This window comes from Trachurus trachurus (assembly GCF_905171665.1).
Source record: "Trachurus trachurus genome assembly, chromosome: 13".
Lineage (NCBI taxonomy): Eukaryota > Metazoa > Chordata > Actinopteri > Carangiformes > Carangidae > Trachurus > Trachurus trachurus.
The window spans coordinates 25,993,698-26,008,657 of NC_139892.1; the positions used below are offsets into that span (position 1 = coordinate 25,993,698).

The 14,960-nt window shown below is 42.1% G+C and overlaps 1 protein-coding gene across 2 annotated transcripts in view; it reads right to left on the reverse strand.

Moving 5' to 3' along the window:
• Nucleotides 1-14,960, reverse strand: part of tenm4 (teneurin transmembrane protein 4) — a gene marked incomplete at both ends in the record, with an annotated part of 110,992 nt that overhangs the window by 43,216 nt on the left and 52,816 nt on the right. Inside the window, 5 exons of one of the 2 annotated variants that reach the window (XM_083984489.1) lie at nucleotides 3,435-3,651; nucleotides 4,533-4,679; nucleotides 7,314-7,340; nucleotides 9,890-10,075; nucleotides 14,488-14,688. In XM_083984489.1, the coding sequence (XP_083840615.1) occupies nucleotides 3,435-3,651; nucleotides 4,533-4,679; nucleotides 7,314-7,340; nucleotides 9,890-10,075; nucleotides 14,488-14,688 (778 nt within the window). The remainder of the gene's footprint in view (nucleotides 1-3,434; nucleotides 3,652-4,532; nucleotides 4,680-7,313; nucleotides 7,341-9,889; nucleotides 10,076-14,487; nucleotides 14,689-14,960) is intronic. The other variant, XM_083984488.1, reaches the window with a different exon arrangement.

Here is a 14,960-nt window from a genome sequence, read left to right on the forward strand (position 1 = left end):
AAGACCTTGGCTGTCCACCACTGCACTGTAAACAAGCAAGGATATACTACCCTCGATCCTAGGCTCATTCCCAAAGATTTGTCTAGATGCATTTCCATAGAGTTACTACTAAAGTTAACCTAGCACTGGGCTGGCTGTCTACGATTAATCATTCATGCCTGCAGTTTATTTAAGAGCCTTGTTTGAAGAAGCAATCATCCACATTTTCTTCAGATGGAGGTGTGAAAGTGGAACTATCTCCTTCCTGCCTCTGTGAACCACATGGGGAGATGATTCCTCGCTGTCAAGACAAATGATTTAAATATTGACATCAAATACAACAGAGAGAAAGAGCAGCAGAGGAATCATGAAGCATTCGCCGCAGAAACTTCCCCTCCTGAGGAGATTTCACCCAGCCCGGAGAATTCACAGAGCCGAAAGGGACTACTCACTATCTGCAACCTCCAGTTTATCATACATCATGTAAACAGAGGGCAAGTGAAGACATGTTGTGTCAAGTAACCCCCTGACTCAGGAGGATATCATCTCCAGTTTAGGCTCTTTTAACAGAAAGTGTTAGTCTAGTCAAGTCTTATGTGAAATGTGCCACATGTGAAGCAGACACACTTGCAAATTCAAATAAGCCATTTGATGTCAGAAAAGGAGAAAAAAAATAGTGCTAGATTTGGGCGTGAATTGAGGTTGCTGATAGATTATGAGTTTTGGATATAGTATGGTAAGAGAAGAGGGCACCAGTAATTCTAACAGCTAATCACAACAAAGATTCATGGAAAAAACAAAAACACTTTTATACCACAAACTAGTTGTTTTAACAGAAATGGGTATGTGTCACAAAAGAAAACATTGGTGGAAAAAGAGTAACACACAGATAACATGGGCACACAAAAGTTCCACAGGATACATTTGTCACAAAATTGGAAAATAGCCCCCTTCCCTAGGATGTAATTGTGAGGAAACTGCACTGCTCAGTGGTCTTTCCGACAAAATAAAAAATGCATGCCAGACTTAAGTATAGAGAACTTTCAATGAGTAAGGCTAATAAATGGTACCATCAGCACAGAAGCAACAAAAACATCATTACCCACGCAAATGACTTGATTATAGGGTTAACCCTGCTGCAAATCTGAGCATGGCACTGTGGTCCTCTCTTTGTCTGCCTGCATGTTACCCAGCACATTGTGGATTGTAAAGTGAGGACACATCAAGGTAATTTTTTTGCTATCCAAATATATAATGCTGATAAAAGGCTTAGTGCACAGTGAAAAGAAAACAAACAAGTTATTTTCTGCCGTGAATGGCCTAATGCTAATAAAAGTTATAAATAAAATAACAAAAGTGCAGGCCTGTAAATGAAGCGAATGGCTTCTGCCTTGCTATTATAAGCCAGCTATCAATCTTTACCCAAATTGTTCCATGGACAAAGTCCCTGTTTACTATTCTGGTCAGCATCCATTGCTGGGCCTTGGCAGTCTCTTGTATTATGTGTCATGGTAAAGAGTCGAGACATTTTATGCAGTGACAGATGCTTTATTCAGTGGCACCTTTGCAGCTTTTTGTGGTGGGAAACATCAGAAATAGCACTCCAACATGTCTACTAGCATGAGGAAGTGGTTAGTGGATCAATAAAGGGATGATCAGGTGACCAGGGCAGGCATATCATGAAGATACTAAGACTGTGCCTGTAAGGCTCATCTGAAGCCCTGAGCCCCCTGTCATAACCGCTCATATCTGTCAGTGGGTGGGGAATGAATACCAAGCATGAATAATAGATTAACACTGATATTTTTAGGTGAGCCAAGGCCTCCAATCTCTTACAGCTCATCTCGGGATTCTTGATTTTACTTATTTATGGCTGCATCTTCTTGTGAGAGAGACAAGAGTATCACTCAACCCTGTACGGCTCTTCCTCTGTCCACTGAAGAACTGCAAAATGTTGAGTGGTTCTTCAAAGCCAGAAAAATGTCAATGAGCGAAAATGTCACAAAATGTGTTACGAGTGCTTTTTCTCAAGTATTAGCTGACATGACAACTAAAAGTTCAATAAGAGATTTGAATTTGAATACAGTGAAAGATGATACTGGTTACTGCATTTCTTTTCTTTTCTAACTGAAAAATGAACGTGACTACTGACATCTGATCACAAACACATGGGAATAAAACAACAACATGCTAATTATGCACAGTGCAGATTTGAGGACTTGTTTTACTGCAAACAAGGTGCTGAGGTGGACAGCAAATGGGATAGTAAAAAACACATCTCAACCTCCAGCGCCCAATACTAAGATGTGTTCGGTTGCAAATCATATTAAAAGGAAATGATCCTGCTGCAGCAGGGACACCTGAAATTGATTTTCCCTTCAAATTCAAAGCAACAGCTCTGCTGGACTAAAAATAGTGATGTCTGAAACCACAACCTTCTGCCATCATCTTGAAAAAATAACAACTGCATGCTCAGAAGTTTGTCTTGATTTGCCTGCTGTTTTTCCACACTGTTCTATAAAACTGTACACCAGATGACACAAATATTGAAATACTCTCAACTCATTTTATTCACTATTTTGTTTTGATTGTTTCACAATACTACAATAGGCTGAGATGAGAGAGATCCATAAGCAAGCTGGATGCAAATAAGGTGACACTGCCTCACGAGCGATTAAAGATGAAAAGAGAGGGAGACAAAGGCGAAGAGAGGCAGGGGAGTCATAGGGGACTTTGACAGCCATCCTGCCTGATATGAAAGCATCTCAGATTCCATGGCTGAGGTGTCGTGAGCTCTGCCTGTGGGAGAGTGCCTTAGATGGATTACAGTAGGAGTAATCACAATACATGAATATGAGATGCCTTTCTTGCCGGGGAATGCTCTTTGCTTTTTGCCACATCCCATGTTTGTCCATCACCATCTGTCCGTCATCCTTCTAGCTGTGCATGCCACCAGTCACTACCCATTTCAGTCTCCAATCCTGCCTATAGCTGCCCTCATGCAGACATTTTGGTCGGGGGTTAAAATAGCAAACATTTCACATTCCCTTAAAATTTGTCAGTGCAATTACCATAATGAAAAACACAGAATAATTTGTGCCTGTACCTGAAAAGTCATTACTTGTGTGAAGTTAGCTGTAATGTGGAAAACTGGATCACTGTTAAATCTAATGGAAATGAGCAAAGTTACACAACTGTGTGTACAATCAAAGACAATGATCCTGAGCAGCTGAATTAAAATCTGAAACATATCAAATCCAGCAATTACTACTTTAACTGACTCAACAAGAAACTGGTGAATGAAAGACCACTAATGATGATGAGAAAAACTGAACTCGTCTAATATTGATAAATTAATAATAAAAAATATCCCTTCCCTGAAAATAATAGCTTTTGACTGGCTACAGAGTGTCACACCGGGTGGTGTTGGTGGGAGCTGTGCCCAAGTCACTCACTTGCCATCGAAGGGGTTAGCTCCAGGGATGACGTGGGTGCTGTCCTTGCCCACCAGGAAGCGTACCCGGTCATAGAAAGTCTGCAGGTTGGTCTGTGTAGAGGACATCTGTGTCTCCTGGATGATGTCCAGGGGGTCCGGAGAGCCCACACACAGAGAGGTGGTGTGACAGGTTGCCTGCAGACAGCAGTCTGGATCCATACAGTCCACTAGGCCATCTGACAAGGTCAAATAAGTCACACACACACACGCTTCTGTTAAACAACTACCTGGACACACACCTGGCAAAAGAAACTACGCACATTTATTTGAGTCATTGGGGCGTTATTTGTTTTGACAGCTGTTTTACTACATGACTGGAGACATGTCATGTGCATCTCATCCTGTAGTGTAGAACATTCAAACACCTCCAGCGATGCTTGTGGTTCTCTTTCTGTAATTTAGATGAAATAATACAAGACAGAGAGAGCTGCTGTGCAGTGCACTTTACTTTGTCGAAGTGGGTCATCAGACTCCCTACCCTTTGCTTTCAGGGGCCTATCTGGCCAGATGGGTGATAAAAATAAACCCTGCTGTCAGGAGTCAGTCAAATCCCCAGCAGCACCCAGTCTTTGCCACTGCCCTGTGGTCCCTGCACAGTGATGGGGAGACAAACAGCCTCTGCATAAATAAGGGATGCTAGTGCATAGCTCAAGCCAAGAATGAGGTCTGGAAGAAAGGAAGTCACGTCTCCCACTTGGCCTTAAGAGCGGTGCAGCCCCCTGGCTGACTGTGTGTGTGCCTGGCTCAGCTCGGGGCTAGTTAGAGGGCAGAGCAGGGACTTCCTCCTGGGGCCAGCGCATGCTTAGGGCTTCAGGCCAGCTAGTCTGCTTTTTAATAAAAAACCTGTTGTCCAGGTGACTGACTAGAAGCCGTTCCTCCTCCTCACCTGCGTAAGAGTACTGTACAACTGAGCCTGGAAAGCATTAGCAGGTACAGTGACCTCTCATGCACCGAGGTGGTTAATTCTACAGTGAAATGATGTCTATTTAAGAGTCCCTGCTGATGCTTCGCCTGTGTCAGAAGGTGCTGTTGTGTGTTTTTTTGTATGTGATTTTACCTCCATCGTTGTCCTTGACATCACTGCAGGCAGTTTCCATAGAGGTGTCACAGCCAGTGCCCCTCCAGCCCAGCTGGCACACACAGTACCAGCCATTGTTACCCAGAGTGCACCTACCATTTCCATTGCACAAACCAGGGCAGCCCTCTGTGTAACAAAAAAGGACAAACACAGAGGTCGGCACAGAATATCAAATAAAGTAGGTTTAATGGGAAACACGAATACTGTCTATTGTTTGTGAACAAATGCCCACACTAAAACAATGACAACAATGCAGCTTGTTGATGACAATGGATTGTTGTAAATATTTCTCTGGTAGCAATAGACTAAAGTCATTTCAAGATTTTAAATGGGTGAGAGTGGCTATAATGACCCTCGGCTGAAGTTGATTAATATGATACACCTTTTGTGAGGCTTCTAATATCCCTTTGCAGTAAAATCAGATAAGAGGGATCTTCTAAATCAATATTCACTCATTACTACAGTAGATTGGCCCTCTGTATCTATGCTACTACAGCTGGGTAATGAGAGCACTGTTGTCCATGCTGGCAGTCTTCCACATAATTGAATCCGTGTTTATGTGATTTTCGAATGTGACCATCATTATGATTATAGCATCACTGCTGCCGTCGTCTGCAAAAAAAAAGAATGAGCTGCATCAAAACTGCATTAGTTATCAGAAATGATCTACAGTATATCAGTACTGGCACTATCTTTTTTTATTTATTTATTTTTTTAAAGTTGTTCCACACTCCTCTTAGAAATCAATAAGATTATCCCTTCAGGAAAAGTGTGTGTTCTGTCATTAACAGAGGCAGAATGCAAATAAAATAGTAGGAAGTAGATACAGCTGAGCTCAATAGTATTATGCAGGGGGGGGAGTACTTTGCTTGCACTAACTGTGTTCCCAGGCTGAAAGGAGCTGAAAGCCAAGTGGAAAAGAACAACAGGTGAAACATTCCTCAGCTTCTCCGTGGACAGGCCCTCAGAAGGACACAGATCAGGGGATTATCTCACCCATTTTTCTGGGGTTGCTTCGAATTTATCTGGTACCTTATGATTCCTATCCCCTCACTGAAGCCGATGCAGAGGGTAACATCTCAAGATATCAGACGCATAAGTCTCTTCACAGTTTGTGTTTTTAACAAGATGCCTTGATGGGAAGAATGGTAAGCTGACCCATTTTAGCAACAAGAGAGACAGGGGTGGCTGTCTCAGTGCTCTTACATCACACAGGGGGGAACGAGGGAGCACAAAAGAGGGAAGAGAGAGGTGCGGGTGCAGTGAACAGACATTTGTAGAAGGGAGAAAGACCAGCTGAAGGTAAGAAACAGCGCTGAGTAAGAAACTGAGATAAGCATTTAGGAAGATAAAGGCAGAAGCAGCACCAGGAAAAGATGAGTATAATAGAACACAGGGTTAGATGAGCAATACATCAGCTGCATTTCAGCTGTGGGGCAACACAGAGTAAAATCAGTATCATTACAGGAGTTAAAATACAACTGCGACATACATGTACTGTATACATGTTATTGCATCTTATGCCAAAGCTTAAATCTCCTGTCCCTCTGATACGAAAAGGCACTTTGAAATATTCATACTATTATAGAAGTTTAACACTAAAATGTAATGAAGCTTTTAGCCATGTTTACAGGAACAAACTATGAAACATGACAAGAGCAACAATGCTACAGCAATGAATGGCTGTAATTGAGGAAACACAGTTGCAGTGTTTCCTCAATTACTGCCATTCATTTCTACTTAAAACATGCAATATATTCTGGAGTAGAGACATTGGGTTTTTGTTGAGCCGTGACTGTGTCAACATAGGTAAATATGAAAAGAAGCCATGGGCACACAGACTGTTCAATAATGGGGATTAAATTACAGTGCATTAAAAATTCGTAGTAAAATAAATAATCCCATCTCCATTTTCTCCTCTTGTCCCTGAAGAAATGGACTCGCTGTTAAAGGCCGGTGCCATTAGAAAGTGGCCTGCCTCCTAAACATGTTTTTGTCCTTTTATTGAGCAAATGGACAAACAACTCCGGTTAGACCAGTGGAGACAGATGATTAGTAAGCTCTGAATGTTTATTACAAGGATAAATAAAGATCCGCTCTCTGTTGGCACCAGTTCAACTTAATTGGCAGTGCTTTCAGAGAGGAGCCCCTGCTGAGCGCTGCCCAAGTCTGCCTGTAACAGCTCCAAACGTGAGGGCGCAAGTGTTCGAAGGACTCCTCTGGCAGCCGCTGTCATGCCAGGTGGTCCATTACCAAGGACACAGTGAGAGTGAAAGAGGGTAGTGGAGGCAGAGAGGCAGGGCTGCTGCAGAGCCTCCACCCCCTGCTTGCCCTGCACCAACCAGACCATGAACTCTTTTAATTAGATAGGATGCGGCCTCAGCACCTATCAGACCCTGCTCACAGCTGCACACTCATCCATAATGCATGACACAGGTTATGGAGCCCCTTTCCCAACATCCCACTATTGAGAAATCAGGCTGCACACACACCACAAATTCAACACAAATTCAAAGGAAGCAGCACAACTTGACTCACCGGGTGCGAAAGTGCTAAGTGGAGATTACTGTGTGACAATATGGCAAAAAGTTGATGGGAGGCGGAGATCTTTAGAATGACTTGTTTGGGGCGACAAGAGGTGCAGAGTGTTTGCATATGTCAATGTAGGGGAAGAGCATGGTGTGTGTGCATGATTTGTTAATGCTGGCTGGAGTTACAATGGAAGGAGGGCAAAAATAGAAGGAAGGAGGAATGCCATACCTTTCACTACCTTATCCAGATAGTGAGCTTGGGAGATAAAAGACAGGACATATAAGGGAGGTTTGAACAGTGCCACTTCCATGACAAGACAGCAAGGCAAGGTGTTAGTTTACATTACAGAAGGTAAATAAAAAAAAGAAAGGAAAAACGCAGTCATGAAGCGAAATCGTGCATTACAAGCAACACAACAAATACAATCGAACACAGAGGGAGAGGAATGGAGACGTAGAGAAGACACGGAGGGGGGTGGAACACAGAGAAAGAGAATGATAGAGAGACACAAAGAAAGAGTGAGAGAGAGAACGAGATAAAGAGTAAAGAAAAGTGATATGTTCAGAAAGAACATTTCAATCTGTCCCCATTTATCAGCTGCCAGGATCTGCAGAATATCTCAGGGGAGTGTGTCAAAAGCAACGTGATTGATGCACATATTACCACCCTTAAATCTCCCAAGCAATATCAAACAGGAGGTCAGGATGTCCAACGAAAAAGTGCTTTTAATCTTGCAACACCTCTATTGACGCTGAGGTCACCAGAGGCTTTGGCATTGGTCGGGCCATATTGAACCTCCTGTGCTCCACAGCGTGGGGCTTGAGGCCAACATGGAGCTCTCAATAATGAAAATTGATTTAAATTGAGATCTTTGGCTTCTTAATGGATGACACTGAGGAATATTCTTGTCGAGGGAGTGGGGATCTCAATATGGCACTTATAAAAGGCCCATCAATAATGTAAGGCCAGCATATAAAACATTCACAGACTGAGTCAAGGCTCTGCACTCAGGCAGCTCTGCTTCAAGCTATGCATGAGAATACTGTGAGGAAAAATTATTTTTTATCCATTTGAATATGTAACAAAGCTCTCACCTATAGGGCATTCTCCTCACTCTCTCTATTGACTGCAGTGTGTGGAGGCTGCACATTTCTGTTCACTGAAATGCTGTGGCACAGGGAGAAGAGATGGCCATTGTGTTTCCACCTCCTCTGTGATGCATGTTGACTGTGTGGATTATAGAATGATAATGAATGGGTGGCCATGTTAGGCAACTCTCTACAAAGCAATGGTTGATCCATTACTTGTGCATGTTTACTGGTAAAATAGTATAACACAATGTTGGTCAATATTAAGCTTTTTTTTAATATATATATATATTAAAAAACATGTTTTATGGTGGGTTATATATTCTACATAATGCATCACATTTTATATGCCACATATTTTGTATGTGAAATATTATAGTCATCTTAAAAAGCTTAACTGTAACATTCAAGCAAATGTGGATTAAAAAAATTCCCTGTGAAATATAGAAGAATAGAAGCAATGCACTAGAGAAGAGAAGAGAAAATAAAATAAAAGAAGAGGAGATAAGAGAAGCCAAGAGAAGAGGAGAGAGGAGGAAAAATAGAGAAACGGAAACGCTAAACAGGAATAGGAACAGGGACAGAATGGTGAAGTTGCAGTCTTGCAGAGCAGGCATCATATAGCATGTCCTCTGGATGGTCCCTTCTGATGTTCAGGGGAGGTTTGACAGACCAGACAACCCAACCTGATGAAGCTAACTACATTCAAACTGTCATCTGAATGAGCTTTTGTTAAACTTTAGCAATGTCACTGTCAAACCTCAGAACATCTATCACCATAGCTCAAAAATATATTCATGCTGTCCTTCTGGCAGTGGGCATTTCAAACAGAGGAGATAGATTTTTTTTTTTTAAATGGAGGTCAACTACTGCTTATCTATGAAAACAGCTTGGCTGCATCTGTTGTTGATATTACTTATTATTACATTAGAACAATCTCTACATTCCTTACAACAAACAAACACTGGAAAAGAAATGTCACCCAGTATGGTGCTGCGTACACTTCACAAACTCAAATTGGCTCCATCTATATCTACTCTATCACTTAACTATTCACTCTGTGACAAATTTGAAGTAAAAATAAAAATACTCTGCTGAAGAGATTATCAAATCCACTACAAAACACACAGTGCTAAACAACTTTACTCTCTGGCAATGCAATGGGAACTCAGTAAGAACTTTGGGTATAAGTGAGTCGAGGTGTTCAAGAAAGCTCTTGACATTCAGTCAAGGTCTTGAAAACTTAACTTCTGCCAGTGTTCACAGAAGAACAATTGTTAGTATAAATATAGAGCTGAAAGTGGTGGTTGACTTGCTCACAATGACTCACATGTAAGCATTTGAAATTAATAGTAAATGGAAAGGGGGCAAAGAAAGAGATGAGGAAAAGGGTGAGTAAAATGAAAGGACACCTTAGCACATTCCCACATTAAAATGCATGAAGGCAAGCCTCAGATCCTTGAGTAAACCTGTTCATGCTTTACCGAGTTGCACAAATTCAATTAAGCATGCTTTTCCCTCTCTTCTCCAACTGGACCCTTCCCCTCACACCCAGCTCCTCATACACACTCCGGCAGACAGACAGCCTCTGCCTTTGTTGCCCCCCCCCCTCACACACACACACACACACACACACACACACACACACACACACACACACACACACACACACACACACACACACACACCCCAAACCGAAACCTCTTCCCATCCTACCAATAGTGCAGTGTTCTCCGTTCCAACCCGGGCTGCATTCACATTTGCCGTCCTTGCAAGTGCCATGTTCGTTGCAGCGAGGGTGACACGCCCTCTGGTCACACCCAGTGCCCATCCAGCCGTCGTCACAGCGACAGGTGCCCGACACACAAATGCCATGGCCACCACAGTCCGCTGCACAAATCTCTGTGGGAGACAGGGATACAGAAAGAGACAAAAAAGAGAATGGGGGAAGACAGACCGAGAGGAAGGAGGGGGTAGAAGTGGGATGGAAAGGGAAGACAAGGCGGTGACGGGACAAGGCAACAAGGGTGAAGAAAAGACAAATCCAGGAGTTATTGTCAAGGAAAGGCGGCCACGCTCCACTACCTTGTCTGATGGCAGCTGAAAAGAAATTCCTGCACCTCATAAGGGGGGAATCCTTTTTGACAATACAAATCTAATAAGTCCATTACAAAGAAGAGACATGGATTGCTGCAGCCTTAGTAGACTTATTCTTCTCCCTTGCCTCCTCTCTTTGTAAATTCACCTCTTCCCGTTACAAAGGAGGTAAAGAGGAAAAAATACACAGCTGGAACTTCTAGTAGGAACAGCAACAATATCAGCTCGACCGTTTTGATTAAACAGTAAATTTTTATTTCCTTTGTTGCGCATGCAGCGCTCAGCTCTGCCACATGCTTTACTGTCGGCAGCAGGCAGGAGGGAAGGCTCAGCAGATTTGAGGCAGGAGACGTCAATATGCTGTTTTTTTTTTTTTTTTTTTTTTTTAATTCTACCTAAGTGCAGTGTGCCAGAGGAAGAAGTACATCCATGAAACGAAGGATACTGAGAGACACAGTAAAGCTTGGCTGGTGCTATTGTGTGGCAGCTGAAAGACCTCCCTGACAGGCTGTGATAGAGCCTGGGACATTACCCCCGTCTCATGAACTCGGGGGAGAGTATGACAAGACCAAGGCTCAAAGAAATTAAACACTGACAGATTACTTATGAATCTCATTGAAATGTTAACCTCTTTATTAACCATTCTGTTATAAAAGAGGCTTAGCGGTATGGGCAACGAGGAACAATAGCGATGTATTCGTAGCTTATTAGCCAAGCCAATTCAAATATGACCACAGGGGACCAAACTGGAGGTAAAATCTTTTAATAAGTCAATTACTGCTTTTACAGTGCCTATTTTGTCATTGCTACAAATTAAATTTGAGGGGTATTTTCACCCACAAACCATAACATGACATTACCAGCTTAAAAGGCTTTTTAAAAATCACTCTCCCCTGCTAATTACAGCTCAGCACTTTGTTAAACTATGCAAATGCTAATTTTACATCTGACTTTTGATTTAGAGGTACAGCTAGCAGCATTTGAATCAGTGCCCCTCATGACTACTCAAACACACACACGCACACACCAACTTGTAGCTCTATCTTTGTGAGGGCACTCATTAATATAATGCATTTCCTATAGCCCTCACCCTAACTTTAACCATCACAACTGAAAGCAACAAGTTTTAACACTGAGTTAAGGTTACAACAGCTAACCTGGTGTCCTTCTTAGGACACTGCCTACACACCTTTACCCTGATCAACACATTCCTAACTCTAACCTTAAAGGTGTACAGAAAAGAAAATTGAATTTAAGCCCACTCTGGGTCATACAATTAGTGTAATAACTCATCTATTAGATGATGTAGCCCAAACTTTGTGAAAATTCTATTTTTGAGTAAATCCGGGATGAAAGTGTGTATTTTTTTTTCGCATTGGATAACGCAGGCGCACGGATTATACGTCAGCCTGTACACGATTCATCAGCCACTGATATTGGATCCGTCATCCGTCATTCAAACATCTGAGACACGCACACACACACCGAGCTCGGTCTCGCCCCAAGCTTTGAATATCCCGCCTGCTTGATAACGACCAATCAAATTCGTTTTCCTTACTCGGGTAAACTCGTGTTGCAGCTCGTGACAACTCGGCGCGACAAACAGGACAAACGGCCATTTCTGTACACTTTTAACCTAACCTCAATCACACCTTTCTCCTAACTTTAACCAGGACCTCAGAAATGACATTTTGCCTCATTAGGACCAGGCTTTGTTCCCCATGAGGGATACTGGTCTGGACAAGGTCACTGTTTTTACTGAAAAAGGTCCCACAGAGGGACAGGGACACACACACAAACACACCCTTCCACACACAAACATGAAATATCTGAGTAGTATACAGTAACAGAGATCTGTTCATCATTCATTTTCTAATAAACATTAATTGTGGAATTCTCTTCATCATCTTTTAACACTTTCAAATGTGAGGTGATAATGAACATAATAACCATCTTGAGTGATCTCATTAGCACATATTTTGAAATAAGATGTACAAAGTGACCCTTCTAGTTCTTTTCTCACATACTGGTTGAGGAAAACAGACTCAAACTGACTGTGAGACAACTGTTCACTTGGAACAAAGGAGAAACCTTTAACGTGATAAAGATGCAATTACAGCCTGCAGGCAAACCCTCATTATCCGTGGCCAGAGGAGTCCACAGTGAGAAATGCCCCCATCCCCATGATGGCCATTACCATTTGCACTAAAGGATTGTGTAAACAAACTTTCCTCTGGGTGGGAGAATAGCAGAAATGGCATAAAAACACACATATTAAAGGACATAAAACCTCAGGCATTGTTTTATGGCTGGTAACAGCATTACAACCAACTGCAAGCCCAGGTTGTACTGCTCCATAGCTACATGAGAAAATGAGTTTGTGACTTAAAACTACAGGGTATAGAGGGATTAAAGAATCTTGAAAGATATAGTGAAAGCTTTCCATCTTTTTCTTGCCCCAGTCTCCAAGGTTATAGGCTACTAGCTGTACTACCGCACCACCGAGCTTAGTGTTGTATTAGACCACAGAAAGCTCGACAATGAACAGGATAAAGGAGGATAAAGAGCCAACTCATCATCATTTACAGAGCTCTTTCTTTGCGAGGCAGACTCAGACTAACTGCCCATTTCCCTCAAAATCCCTGGGATTACCTAATAGGTCATTGTGTCTGCTTGGAATATAAAGAGATTCGTGGATCCCAGTTACTGCCGGACTAAAACTCTCATTTCTCAAATATTCTGTGAGAATACAAATTATGTTGTTTAAATGAAGGCAGCTGCAGGCTGCAACTGTATCAGCCTCTGCAAAAACAGAGTTGATGCACTGATTATCAACACATCAGAGACCTGCTGAACCAGAGCTATCCGAAGCTTTAATCTACCAGAGAATAACCATAAAACATAAAAACGGTCTTATATGAGCATTTATATGTGTGGAAAATCGTGAAATTCTTCAGCTTGCTTTACAGTAAAAAGAACCCACTCTTTCTCTGGAGCCTTTGCATGTGCCAACACTGCAAGTCAGACACCTTGACAGCTCTTTAACAATCTACCACTGAGTTCACTGAGGTTTTTCAGTAAAATACTTCTTTGGTAAATGTGAGCAGGCGTGTTGCTGTCAGAGCAGAAGCTAAATTTTGCAGAACTTTCATTCCATCCTTAGAGACTCGGGAAGGTATATTCAAGCTGTAAAACTGTATCTAACGTTTGGCCCGTTCCTGACTACCAAGAGAGAACATTCCCCATGGACAAAATGAACACAATGGGAACAATCCTCCAGAGCAGAAAAAAGTTATCATCAGCTGTGAGCCTTGTGCCGAGCTAGAACTCAAGAAACAGCATTAACTTGCATCAGATCACGGCTCTGACAATATCATACCCCCCCACCCCTCTCCCTCTTTCTATGGCAGCCTGTTAAGTATGTGCAGATTGAGGATGAAACCATTCGTAAAAGAAATAAATTTACAGCAAAATCAACCGCAGTTTGATTGCTAGCTGTGGACCTCCAGCTGATCAACGATGTGAATAACTGAGGTTTTTATGTGAACCATTTTCTTTGAACATCATCAGAAATGTTTACTTCTGTGAGGAGCCAAGCAATTACCAAAGCTATACTGAATCAAGCAGTGAAATAAATTCAGATGAAAAGGCAAGGAAAGACTGACTGCAGATCCAAGGTTATTACTTGGTTCTGCAGTATGTGAGATATTAAACCTTTGTTGCAAATACTAAAGGATATGAAAATATACTAGATTGTGTTTAATATTAACTAACCGTGATAGCTATTGTATTGAACTGAGGGGTAACAATTGTGAAATATTACACAACTGAGAAATATGGCCACAAATTGATATAGCTGAGGAATACAGCTGTGATAAAGGAAATGTTGTATAATAGCACATTCCTCATTTTTTCAAAGCAAAATTATGTTTCTTTTTCTGTTCCGTGCTCTATAATCATCTGTCTTTAAGAAGCTGCGACTTTCATAAACACAGAAGATCATGACCCAAATTGTCTTTGCTGCTAAAAAAAAACACCTCCACTCTCCTTATATTGATAAAAAAAAATCACACACACATTCTCAACAAGCCTAATTTAATCTAAACAATATTCTCTGTTAATGTTCTGATGTTTCATCTTGGTAATTACAGCTAAATCAGCACCAGCCAGTGACAAGGAATTCTGCCAATGTTTTCTCTCATTTGAGAAGTACCCACCTGTAGAGCAGTCATGGCCTGTCCAGTTGGGATCACAGCTGCAGGTTCCCACGTCTGCCAGGAAAGCTCCGTGTCCAGAGCACTGGTCCATGCAGGAGGCCCTGGAGCTCTCACATCCTGGCCCTCCCCACCCCACAAAGCAGTGGCACTCTCCCTGGACACATACCCCTCGCCCTGAGCATGTTGGGTCTAGGCAGTCCACTAAAAAGGGGTCCAAAAAGACAATGTTAGACACACCAGCCTCCTGCTGTTACCCTCTTTCAGAGTCAACCTGCAATTTGAGTAAAGTGACGATGGCAGTGGGCAGTGTAACCGGCTTATTAAAAGTATATCCAGTAGAATGTAGAGACAGGACAAGCAGAGGATGATGAGAGGAAACCCACTTTCTCTTGTGCTGGAGACAAATTCAATAGGTTGGCACAGACCTACAGGTACTGCTCATGCTCTTGCTAACATTAGATACGGCTTATACT